Here is a 13,847-nt window from a genome sequence, read left to right as displayed (position 1 = left end):
GAGCCCCAAGTCACCAAATCAAGATGTAGTTCACTTTCAGCTCTGCCAGAAGTGGAATCCTACACCAGTCAAATCAGGCATCTCATCAGCAGAGTTAGGTAAGCAGCCTGACAGACTCCAGTCAGCCCCTAGGAAAAAGTGGCCTGCAGTAACCCACCAGCATTGTTATCTAGTGTTATTTCCTTGTTCCCACTCCCTTCTGTCTATAAACATCTTTCATTTTGGATACCTTCTTGGAGTTCCTTTCTATCTGCTAAACTGTATGCTACCTGATTCATGAATCAATGAATAAAGCTAATAAGATCATTAAAATTTACTCAGGTGAATTTTGTCTTTTTTTAATACAGTAATACTAAAATGGGTAAATTTTACTTCATATAAATTGTATCTTCAAGAGACCTGACAAAAATCTAAGAACTTAAAAAAAAAAAACAAGCTGAAAATCCCTACTCTGATATACAATCTAAGTGAAAACAATTAAACATTTTTTATTAAATTATTTGGTATGTGGGATGCCTGGATGGCTCAGCGCCTGGTAGCTCAGTCTGCCTTTGGCTCAGGGCATGATCCTGGGGTCCTGGGATCGAGTCCCACATCGGGCTCCCTATATGGAGCCTGCTTCTCCCTCTGCCTATGTCTCTGCCTCTCTCCCTCTGTGTGTCTTTAATGAATAAATAAATAAAATCTTTAAAAATAAATAAATAAATTACTTGGTATGTTTGTTTATATTTTGGATTTTCAAAAAGCTTTATTTAATTACTCTGCAATAAAAATGGATTTAAAAAATGTATACCATTAGAACATGCACAAATAAAGCTCTAACCATCCACATGGATTAGGAAAAGTTTCAGGTTTTCTTTTAGTTTCACATTTTTTAAAGTTTTCAAATAATTTTAAAGAAAGTTTGTCTCTGTTAGGTTTTTCAAAGGTTCAAGGAAATTACAATGTTTTCATTTCTGTAGATTCATACCAGAGAGCCCTGGGGTAAGCCAAACCTTAAGTATTCAAATTGCTAAATCAGGGATAAAATTGTATTTACAGAACTGTTAATGTTAAAATTTGCATGTAAAATAGGCTTAAACATGGGATATCCTGTTTTGGAATCTGGAGTCAAAAGATCCCAGAATCTATTCTCTGGCCCACTGAGTCCCTATAAATGTGACTCTTAACACTGACTCCAACACCTGCATAGCTTATTAAAATGCAGATATCTGGGTTAGAGCCATTATTTACATACTCAGAATCTTGGGGATGGGTCCCAACAATCTGTTAAACTCTTCAAGAAATTCTTATGCACATTACCACTTGAGAACTCTTGACTAGATCAAAGTAAGACTGCCTACAGATGGGGGTTTCCCAGTGTTCCTACTGCCGGTAGAGATCCCAATAGCCAATTTAAAGAAGAGAAGGAATTCTAATGCTGAAAGCAATTATGCTCTTTTCAAATTTAAATTCACTCTGAAAAACAGCCAGGTTTTATTAGGCTAGTAACTGTGAATATAAATATACCTATCTTTTAAGGAGACATACACATTTTTAAAATGTTTCCTTTTTGTCAATGTGAAATCTGTTTGTGAAAATGTAATCTAAATATATATACTCTAACAATCTTCCATTTTCCCTTACAAGTAAGTAAGACCTTTATGTGCCTTCTCTTTCAAATCTCTTAATTCAGGCTTTATGTCTTCACTGGGAGCAGAATGAAAGGCATGAAAGTAATTGAGGTTTTGCATTTTTTTTTCTTTTTACCTCAAGATTCAAAGAATCCTGATCTTAAGAATGGACTGGCTTATTTTGTTTGCTTGTTTGTTTGTTTAGTTTGGTTTTTGGTTTCTTTTAATGGACTGGTTTAGATATTATTTTAATAAGAGACACATCTTCCAAATTGTCATAAAATTTGTGAAATAGCTTGAAACACCTTTTAAAATGATTGAAAATTATTTAATCACTCTTCAGTGTTTTTTTCTTATAATACACAGTAAAGGGATCCCTGAGTGGTTCAGCGGGTTTGGCGCCTGCCTTCAGTCCGGGCATGATCCTGGGGTCCTGGGATCGAGTCCCACGTCGGGCTCCCTGCATGGAGCCTGCTTCTCCCTCTGCCTGTGTCTCTGCCTCTCTCCTCTCTCTCTCTCTCTCTCTCTCTCTCTCTCTGTGTCTCTCATGAATAAATAAATAAAATCCTTAAAATAAATAAACAAATAAAATATACAGTAAATAAAAACTTTAAATTCACCTAAATATAAATCTTACATATTTTCTCTTGAAAATGGCTATATTTTGAATACTTTGTGAGATGCCAACACTAAATGAATTTCAGAAGTGTTAAAACAATCATGGTCTTGTCTTCTCTTTATTTCTCCATGGAATATAATTCCCAGAAACAATCAATCTTTTTTTTTTTTTTTTTTTAGAAACAATCAATCTTGACCATGCATATACCACAACTAACAATTTCAGTGGAAACCATGGTCAAATAAAAAAAAACAAGTCACGCCTATAAACCATGTTCACTGGCAAAGTAGATAGTAGGACACTTTTTAAAAAATGTTACCATATTTACTTTTTTATAATGAAAAACACAAAAGGAAGGAAAAAGTTATTTAAAGCTAAAAAATGTTCACTGAATATTTAAGGGTTTTCAAAATTAGGACAAAATTTGAAGTTTTCAATGGATCACTGCAAATACTAGGAAATATTATTTTGACAATAGCACAGACTTGGGAAATAGGAGACTTAGATTCTAGCCCAGCTTTGACATTGCCTTGTCATATAATCTTTGCAAGTCACTTTCTTTGAGTTTCATTCCTCATAATGGATACTAAAAGTGCTGGCACCTCAGCATGAACAAAGACAGTGGTGCCAAACTGTACTAGTAATCGCTATACTTGTTGCCCCCTAAAACTCAGTTAAAAAACAAAAATAACTCACTTTTTAATGACATTATTATGACATTAACATGACTTTTTATATTGTGTAATAAAACATAACTTCTGGAAGACAGGATAACTCAGTGTGAGCAAATGCATGATATCACAAAATCACACATGGGGCACCTGGCTGGCTCACTGGGTAGAGCATACAACTCTTGAAAGGATTTCTACAATCTGAGAAGAGCTATGAAAATTTACTTCTCAAATTTGCTCTTTCCTTTTTCTTCTACTAGCCAGACACTAAAGAAATTTGTAAAAATGTATAACAATGCCTCTTGTCTCACGGATATTTTTGTTTCAAAAGTCATTTTTCGGGGCAGCCGCAGTGGCCCAGCGGTTTAGCGCCACCATCAGCCCGGAGTGTGATCCTGGAGACCAGGGATCAAGTCCTACATCAGGCTCCCGGCATGGAGCCTGCCTCTCCCTCTGCCTCTCCCTCTTGCCTGTGTCACTGCCAATCTTTGTGTCCGTCATGAATAAATAAATAAATATTTTTTTAAAAAGTCATTTTTCTTAAAGTTATTAACACTTAATTTGCATGTTGTTTATATTCATATTATTTATTAAATAATTATTTTTAAAATTTCTGAGCTTTCATAGCTAATACAATAAGTATCAATAGATATAAGCCACATAAACCCATATAAACCAAGCTTCCCAGGTTCTCAGCAATTTTTAAGAGTTACAAAGGGTTCCTGAAAACAAAAAATTTCAGAACCACTGATCTAGACAATAAATACCAAGGGAAAAAGAACTGATCCATTTCTAGTACTTGCTAGAAGTAAAGGGCTTATTTTACTCTGCCACAACTCTGCTGGCACTGCCTTCATTTCCTGGTTATATTATGACACTTTAACCTTTATCATAATTCAGCTCTACTTGCAATACTCTGACATATGCGATGACTAGGAGCTTTTGTAAACAATGAGCTATGGTACTCCACCCTTGGTGTACAAATACTAGAAACTCAACATTGACAGAGATTCAGAATAAAGTCACACTTCCTTTAGTGACTCTAAGCAATATGCTAACATAGAAAGATTCTGAAACCATACGAAGGAATTATATCATATGCTACTTAAAAAATGCTTTTAAGAAAACAGTAACTAAATTCTAAAGAATTTTGAGTAGAAAAGTTAACAATTCACTTTCTTGTGTCTCTAAATGATGTGTTTAAACACAAATGGAGAGAGATTTTACTACCTCTTCTCACCACAGATTTGATTAGAACGATTCTTAAAAGAGTACAAAATATTCATCTCGGACCAAGAGTAATTTATAAAAAAAGAGAAAATGGAAATTATTGCACTTTATGCAGGCTATTTTAAATTAAAGCTTGCTGTATCAATCAATATTAATGTCAAAAAGTAGATTTCATCACAGATGAACAACAGACAACAGTAATGAAAACTGTTCACTTTTATATTTAAATATGAAGGACCAAGCTTCTGGGCAAGAATAAAGCCAGGGTTTACAGTCATCACATGCTTCAATATGATATGAATAGCAACCTGTGGGCAAAACTGTGGGACATTTTAATACTCCTGGAATGAGGTTGCACAACTCCCTTATCACTGATGAACCAGTAGAATCTCAATCTATTATAAGAAATGCAGGGGCTGAAGAATATAACCAAAGAGGCCAAACTGTATAGTTTATTGTCATACACTGATAACATGGAGGGACTGATAACATTGTAGTATATAACAATGTTTACTTTTCAAAAAATGTTTATTATTTTTAAGTAAACTCTACCCCAAGGTGGGGCTCAAACTCACAACCCTGAAATCAGAGTTGCATGCTCTACTGACTGAGCCAGCCAGGCACCTCTACTCTTTAGTTTATTTTTTAAAGGATTTTCTTTATTTATTCATGAGAGACACAGAGAGAGAGAGAGAGGCAGAGACATAGGCAGAGGGAGAAGCAGGCTCCCTGCAGGGAGCCCGATGTGGGACTCGATCCTGGGACTCTAGGATCATGCCCCAAGCCCAAGGCGGATGTTTAACCGCATTGTAGGATATTTCACAGCACTTGTAGCATTCCTCCCAAATCTTTCAGTCAAGATCATCAAAATTATCTCGACACTGCCAAATATTCCCTGGTGAGGCAAAATCCTCCCCTACCAGTTGAGGACTACTTATGTAGAGGACTATAGGTCTGCCTCTAAGTTCAGAACCCAATTTGTTTGTGGCCTGTTGCTGTTTTACATCAGCTTCTCCTTTCTCTTCTGCTACTATGGTAATATTAAATATAAGCTAACACTATATTCTTGGTAAATTCTTTTTGATAAGTAGGAAGAGAAAAGCAAGCTAGAGACTCTAACACAAATAAGGGCATTTGCTCATGACACTTGTAAATTAATAGTTGAAAATGGTTGTTTGATTACATGAAATACATGGCATAAGAATTTTTTAGGTACTAGCTTAGGCATTTCAATGCCTGAACATAAAATCTATTTGTCTGGACACATGTATTTAAAAAAAAAAAAAAAAAAAAAAAAAAGGCTGCCTGGTAAAGCATGCAACCTTTTCTTTCTTTCTTTCTTTTTTTTTTTTTAGATTTTATTTATTTATTTATTCATGAGAGGCACACAGAGAGAGGCCGAGACACAGGCAGAGGGAGAAGCAGGCTCCATGCAGAGAGCCCCATGTGGGACTCATCCCAGCACTCCAGGACCACGCCCTGAGCCGAAGGTAGATGCTCAACCGTTGAGTCACTCAGGCTCCCCAGCATGCAACTCTTGTTCCCAGGTCTTGAGTTCAAGCCCTATGTTGGGCATAGAGCTAGCGAGGATGCTTGCTTGTTTGCTTACTTGAATGAATGAATCATGCAAGCAAGGGTGTAGATAATTTTCATAAACAAGATAGGAGACTATAAAAATTAATATAGGGCAGCCCGGGTGGCTCAGTGGTTTAGCACTGCCTTCAGCCCAGGGCGTGATCCTGGAGACCTGGGATCGAGTCCCACGTCGGGCTCCTGCATGGAGCCTGCTTCTCCCTCTGCCTGTGTCTATGCCTCTCTCTCTGTCTCTCTGTGTCTCTCATGAATAAATAAATAAAATCTTAAAATAAATAAAAAATAAATAAAAATTAATATAGCTTCAGGCTCAGATGAAGGGAAGAAAAAGACTTTTTGAATGAATAACACAATACTGAGAAATTACTGAAGACAAGAAAACATGGCTTTGGAATGGGATCAATTTGCATTTGAATCTTAAATCCATCTGCTTTACTTTGTCTTGGGTAAAACACATAATCCCTTTGGGCCCAGAAAAAAAGGGAAAAAAAGCCCCCTTTATTTCTCATCTTGCATTGCTTGAGGAAAGGAATAATCTTTTCACCATCTGTATTTCAGTATAGCTAGAAAATAATCTTGACAAATGAATTTTAAGTAAAAAAGTCAAGACTCCTTTCTTCTTTAGGAGCCATACAAATCATTTAGTATTTGTAAGATCTCTTGCTTTTCCAATAATTCAGCTCCATACTCAAGGTTATTTACAAGATTCCTAAACAACTTGGGACTGACCAAGCATAGTAATAATGTTTTTCATTTATCTTTGAGTTTCTTTTTCAAAGTCAAAACCAAGACTTTTGAAAGACGAAGTTTTATACAAAAAGATTTAGACCTGATCCACAATTCTTACATATATATAAGTAATCTTTAAGTCTAATTATGATTAGACCATTTGGGTGTCAAGGAGATGTTAGTGGCACCAGAGTAGCCTTCTAATCCCTGGTGGAGGAATCAAAAGACATAAGCCAAAACAAGTGGGAATTCTGCTACAGGATTAATGCTGACCTCTCATTAAGTAGCATACAAAGTGGTGGCTCATGTCAGCTCTTTTACAGAAAAGAAAAGCTGTGAAAAGCTGAACATTATCTTTACAAGTCTTTTAATTTATTTTTATAAAGACTTAAAGATGTGAATGTTCAATGATATTTAAAACTACCTTTACCAAAGGGTAGTACCAGGATCACATTGTTTGCATAGCACTAACAGGTGACATGCATGTTTATCCCCTTCCCTCTCAGGACCATCTTCCCATCCCCCTCTACCAAATACAAAGTTTCAGCTCTTCCAGCTACAGTTAGGACATGTTTTCCAAAAAGTCTCTGGGAATGATCCAGGGTTGTTTTCAGTAACTGGGAGAAACTGTCATAAAGAACATGATTATAAAAATCCTGGGGCACCTGGGTGGCTCAGTCAGTTAAGTGTCTGATTTTAAGCTCAGGTCATGATCTCAAAGTCCTGAGACTGAGCCCCACATCAGGCTCCCTGCTCAGGGGGGAGTCTGCCTCTCTCCATCTGCTTCTCCCCTAGCTCATGCTCTATCTCCCTCTCAAATAAATATATTTTTTAAAGATTTTATTTATTTATTCATGAGAGAGAGAGAGAGAGAGAGAGAGAGAGAGGCAGAAACAGAGGCAGAGGGAGAAGCAGGCTCTCTGTGGGGAGCTTGATGCGGGACTCAATCCTGGAACCTGGGATCACACACGGGACTGAAAGTGGCACTAAACCACTGAGCCACCAGGACTACCCTATCATGAGCTTTCCTGATCCAAGGACTGCAGCAACTCCAAGACAGGAAAGAGTTATTAACTCTTATTTATAAAAATTAACTTTTTATTAACTAAGTGTCCATATCCAATCATTCTTTTTTTTTTTAAAGATTTTTAAAGAATTTTTAAATGTATTTATTTTGAGTAATTCCTACACCCAACATGGGGATCAAACTCATGATGCCAAGATCAAGAGTCACATGCCCTGAGTGAGCCACCCAGGCACTCCATGTTATACCAACATGTAGAGAGAATCACTTTTCTTTAAAAAGATTTTATTTATTTATTCATAAGAGACACAGAAAAAGAGAAGCAGAGACATAGGTAGAGGGAGAAGCAGCTCCATGCAGGGAGCCCGACATGGGACTCAATCCTGGATCCCAGGATCACGCCCTGAGCAAAAAGCAGATGTTCAACTGCTGAGCCACCTAGGCGTCCTGAGAAATCACTTTTTTAAAAAGATTATTATTTTGGGGGGACCTGGGTGGCTCAGGCTCAGTCAATTAAGCGTCTGCCTTTAGCTCTGGTCATGATCTTGGCTTCCTGGGATCAAGCCCCATTTGGGCTCTCTGCTTGCAGGGAACCTGTTTCTCCCTCTCCCTCTGCCTGCCGATCCCCCTGTTTGTGCTCTCTCTTGCTCTCAAATAAAGTCTTTTAAAAAATAAAGTGAAATAAAACAAAAGACTTTCATTTTTTAAATAGTCTCTACACCAACATGGGGCTCAAACTCCCAACTTCATGCTCCACCAACTGAGCCTACCCCTAGAAAACTATAAATCATAGAATAGGTCTATCAACTAAAACTACATGGCTTACAGCACAAGCAGCTATAAGAATATAGTAGAAAAAAAAAAAAAAAGAATATAGTAGAAAACACAGTTAATTCATTCATGGAAATCTAGCCTTGGATAGCACAAACAGTTGCCAAATTTCCCTACAGCTAATTTGGGCCAGTGAGCATAAAATTCAACAGATTTGTTTAAAAGTATACTTTTGGAGGAAATGCTAAAGAAAATGAATAAAAGACTGAAAAAAGGATAGAGAAATTCATATATTTAAAACGGAGTTGGGGCAGCCCAGGTGGCTCAGCGGTTTAGTGCCACCTTCAGCCCAGGGCGTGATCCTGGAGACGCAGGATCAAGTCCCATATCCGGCTCCCTGCATGGAGCCTGCTTCTCCCTCTGTGTCTCTCCCTCTCTCTCTCTGTGTCTCTAATGAATAAATAAATAAAAATATTTAAAAACAAAAAAATAAAAATAAAATAAAAGGGGGTCAACTCCACCTAAACAAATACCAAAAATTCTGCTCTCAAAGAATGATACAGGAAGAAAAAATCTAGATAGCTGAAATTAGACTTTCTGTTAGGCTTTTATCTTTCAGTATTAAAAGAAGTATCTTATGCAAAATAAATCACCCAAATTAAAACATTCAAAAATGTTAAATATTCTCAAGAAAACACATTACCAAAAAAAAAAAAAAAAAAAAAAAAGAAAACAAATTACCCCATAGCTTGAGTTACAGATTCACAAAAAGGTGGACATGATTTTTCAATTAAAATAAACGACAAAGGTTATACCATATTTATTATTTAGACTAACCTTCTAAACTCATATATATAAAAATATTACCACATATAGATTGTAGTAAATGTATGTAAATTCAAACTCATATGTGTAAAAATACTATCACATATATTAAGCTAATTTTTATATTTAAAATAATAATTTTTCTCTTGCAAGCAGCAAATACCTTCTGATATGGTTCTTACTCAGCTGAGCTAAAGGATGGAAGAAAGTAGCACCAGCATGTACATAATAAAGCTGATAAAAGAGAATACCGGAATTATAGAAAAACGGGGAGGTACAGAGGGATGAGAAACAAAGTCCAGTATCTTTTCATTTAGACCAAAATCTTCAAAGGAATAAAATTATAGGTTATCAATCTAGCAATTTATTTGATACTCAATCTAAGCCATTTCAGTAACCTTCATGTATTTTTTTTAAGATTTATTTATTTATTTATTTATTTATTTATTCATTCATTCATTCATGAGAGATACAGAGAGAGAGAGAGAGAGAGAGAGAGAGGCAAAGACACAGGCAGAGGGAGAAGCAGGCTCCATGCAGGGAGCCCGACGTGGCACTCCATCCCTGGACTCCAGGATCATGCCCTGGGCCAAAGGCAGGTGCTAAACCGCTGAACCACCCAGGGATCCCCAGTAACCTTCATGTATTGAATTAAAAACCAGACCTCCCCCCCCACCCATGCAGGGTGACAGATGGTAGGAAGCATAGCATAATGTATAAACTTGGGGACTCACTATGTGTATACCTACAACTAATAAAACATTGCATGTCAACTACATTCAAATAAAAACTAAAACTAAAAACTAAAAACATCAGGCCTAGGGCAGCCCGGGTGGCTCAGCGGTTTAGCGCCACCTTTAGCCCAGGGCCTGATCCTGGGGACCTGGGATCGAGTCCCACGTTGGGCTCCCTGCATGGAGCCTGCTTCTCCCTCTGCCTGTGTCTCTGCCTCTCTCTCTCTCTCTCTCTCTGTATCTCTCATGAATAAATAAAAAAATCTTAAAAAAAAAAATCAGGCCTGTTTCAAGACCCCTTTGGTAAAGACAATCCACAATAAATAACGTCATCTGGTCAATGGGAGAAGAATTTTGCAAAACAAACTCTCTCCTCTCAGCCCTAACCTACCTTTTATGAAAGATTCCATTAAAATGGTGCATTATTTATAGAAGAATGGGGTGGGGAAGGACGAATCCACTTTATTTTATTTTATTTTTTCAAGATTTTATTTATTCATGAGAGACACAGAGAAAGAGACAGAGAGAGAGAGAAAGAGAGAGGCAGAGAAACAGGCAGAGGAAGAAGTAGGCTCCCCCAGGGAGCCCAATGTGGGACTCGATCCCAGGACCCTGGGATCACGACCTGAGCGGGAAGGCAGATGCTCAACCACTGAGCCACCCGGGTGCCCCTAAATTCACTTTATAATGCAGGAATCAGCATGTTTAGATGAAATTCTACATGGGAGAATGGGAATTTTTTTCTCTATTTACCTTAATATTTAGTTGGATACAATTTTGAATATTGAGGAATGAAATAATAAACTATGATACATATATAATTAGTAAGGTAATTAAGAAACATAACTCACCATTTTTTAGGCTTTGACAATGGTTTATATTTGCTGTATTTTACACGCCATTCAAGAACTTCTTTACAGCGCTGACAAACTCCATCATGAAGCTTTGCATTAATTTTCTTAAACAGAAAAACAAAGTTGGAATTTCACCTGTGAGCCAGCATTGCAAACCCATGAAAATGCACATGAGAAATTTAAGTTTTTAAAAATAGTAACATAATTGAATCTGTGTAACATTCTATGATACACTATATATTTTTATATGCATTACTCAAATTGGTTCTCTACAAAGGCAAAGATTCTTAACTAGATGTAGCTCAGAATCATCCAGGAAACTTTTTTTTTTTTTTTCATCCAGGAAACTTTTTAACCTCTTGGCAAGAGCATTTTAGATAGCCCTCCTCATTGATTCTGATGTGCACAAATGTTAAAATTCAAATTTATATAGTCAAGATATGTGCATTTTACTGTATGTAGGTAATAATAGGGAAGAAATAACAATGCAACAATAAAGTAGAAAACCTAATGCATATTTTAAGACTACTGTTTCCAACAATTCAAATCTTACCAATGAGAAATGAGAAAATACACTGAGAAATTATACTCCTAAATTGTCAGTCTCTAGGTGAGAGCAGAAATTATGACACCTGAGAAAGGAGTGTCAGGGAGAAGCAGCTGGAAGCAAAAAGGCATTTAATTCTTTAATTTAATATTTTTGTATTTTTAAAAAGACTTTGGGTTTTTTTAAGGATTTTATTTATTTATTTGACAGAGAGAGAGCAAGCAGGGGGAGTGGCAGGCAGAAGGAGAGGGAGAAGCAGGCTCCACACTGAGCAGGGAGCCCAACTGGGGGTGGTGGTGTGTGTGGCTAGATCCCAGGACCCGGGCATCACAACCCAAGCTTAAGGCAGATGCCTAACAGACTGAGCAACACACAAGCACCCCAACATTTTTTTTACCCCAACATTTGTATATTCTTACGTGAAGAAAAAATGTTACAAAAAATGTTGGTAATCTGATTTCTTCAAAACAAAATAAATGTGTGCATGGAAATATCTGTGCTGGGGAAAGGGATTTATGAAAGAAAAAAAAACATTTATTATGATTTTCTTCTCAAAATGTACTGGGAAATTAGGAGAATGAAAAAAATATAAACATGTCATGTGTTTTCCCCAATAGTTTTATATTCTATAACATATTCATGTGATTCAGGACCCAGAGTACTTATTTTCACTAAGTTCTCTGAGAATTCTCTAACTTACTTTGGCCATAAAAAAGCCTGGTCTTTCTGGGCCTATTGTCAGAATAATGAGAAGACAACATTTTATGTTTTCTTTGCTTCCTTTGTTTCCTTTTTTTAATTTCTCAAGAGGTGAAAGAAAAGGATCACAAAAGATGCAGATTCTTTGGGAGGTTATCTGATGCTGAGTTAAAAGTACAACTTTTAAGGATCTGAAAAAAAAATCTGAAACTTTTGAACTGTGCTTGATATTCTTTAAAGTTTTAAACAAGAAGGTAAAATAATTTGACAAAACATTTATTCAAAGAGAAAATATTTCAAGGGTGTTTTCAAGCCACAAAGTAAGCTGTGGATATATTATGTTTGATTTTACTTCTGTCGTAAAACACATATTCTGTTATATATGAATTGTATATGGGTATTCCTTTCTCCCTGACTTAAATGGAGAGTTCCTGGGAAAATAAATTCTACATGACACTATATTCCTTCCTATAGTGGTCTGCTGTTGCCAGAAAGAGGGAAATCTGTGTCCAATACCAAACTCCTTTTCTTACCAAACTTGATACTTAGTTATCCCATGTAAGACTTGCTAAGAAATACCCAGAACTAAAGTTCACATTTCATCATTTGTTCTCATTGCTTTCTATTGCTTAGAATATCTTACTAAAAGCATTACTTGTATTTTCCTTAACTCTAACAGTAATGGGAACAAGCTAACGACTTGAACTATGATTACAAGATAAATGTGATATGAACTTTCTTAATAAAATATTGTTAGAATGCAAAACATTTTGTTACTTGCAATTTTATTATATATAACACATTCTGCTCGTTAACTAGGAAGCATTATTTGGTTTCTTGTTTGTTTCTGTATCCAATTTCTGAGCACCAGTTCATCTTGATTTACAAAGCTGCACATAGCGTGGAAACTGGTTTCTTTGGGGTGGATTGGACAGTAGAACAAAACCGGTCTTTGTGGAAACTTGTTCTGTGAGTGGCGTGTGAAGCAGTATAAATGGAGATGTTGTAGAGAGTTCACATGACTAACAGGCACTACTACAAAATTGAACTTGATTTTGATGTGTTAAGAAATGAGAGTAACAATGAAAATGAATGGTACTCTCCACTTAAAAAGAACTGCAAAAAGAAAGAAAACTGTGCACCTTGCCTTATTGTATTTTGGCAATCTAGAAAAAGTGAATTCCAGAGATGTGAGCAATGAAAACTAAATCCTAGTTCTAGGAATCATTCTGCCCCAAGCAAAGAAGATTGCAATCTTACCTTACACCTATGTTTACAACTAACCCAGTTTTGGCAATTAATTTTAGCATATTCCTCCTCGTAGAAATAATAGGTTATTAAGGTTAAGATTTAAGCATGTCCAAATATAAAATCAAAACTTAGTTTCATAAGTACAAAAGCCTTTAAAGATCATTCTTTAAAGCTACTTTCCAGAACTTTATTTATTTTTCTTTTAAGACTTTATTTATTTCTTCATGAGAGACACAGAGAGAGGCAGAGACCCAGGCAGAGGGAGAAGCAGGCTCCATGTAGGGAGCCCGACGTGGGACTTGATCCCGGGTCTCCAGGATCATGCCCTGGGCCAAAGGCAGCGCTAAACCGCAGAGCCACCCGGGCTGCCCTACTTTCTAGAACTTTAAAGGAAAAAAGCTTCAGAGTAAGATTCCACTGAACTTAGGAATCTTTTTTTTTTTTTTTAAGATTTTATTTATTTGACAGAGAGCGAGAGCACCCGCACAAGCAAGGGGAGCAGCAGGTAGAGGGAGAGGAGAAAGCAGACTCTGGGCTGTGCAGGGAGCTGGATGCGGGGCTGGATCCCACCACCTGAGATCATGACGACCTGAGCCAACGAAGGAAGATACTTAACTGGCTGAGCCACCCAGGTATCCCATGAACCTAGGAATCTTAATTAAATAAGAAAACCTTATTTATAAATTG

The 13,847-nt window shown here is 36.7% G+C and overlaps 1 protein-coding gene across 2 annotated transcripts in view; it reads right to left on the bottom strand.

The window, feature by feature from the left end:
• The window catches only part of C1H9orf85 (chromosome 1 C9orf85 homolog), a 62,320-nt gene that overhangs the window by 14,523 nt on the left and 33,950 nt on the right, over window positions 1-13,847 (bottom strand). For both annotated transcript variants that reach the window (XM_026001552.2, XM_072762624.1), the window contains one exon: window positions 10,661-10,767. In XM_026001552.2, the coding sequence (XP_025857337.1) occupies window positions 10,661-10,767 (107 nt within the window). The remainder of the gene's footprint in view (window positions 1-10,660; window positions 10,768-13,847) is intronic.

Source organism: Vulpes vulpes, chromosome 1, assembly GCF_048418805.1.
Source record: "Vulpes vulpes isolate BD-2025 chromosome 1, VulVul3, whole genome shotgun sequence".
In the NCBI taxonomy this organism is placed as follows: domain Eukaryota; kingdom Metazoa; phylum Chordata; class Mammalia; order Carnivora; family Canidae; genus Vulpes; species Vulpes vulpes.
The sequence above is the reverse complement of the archived record's forward strand: the minus strand, read 5'-3'. Positions and strand labels throughout refer to the sequence as shown.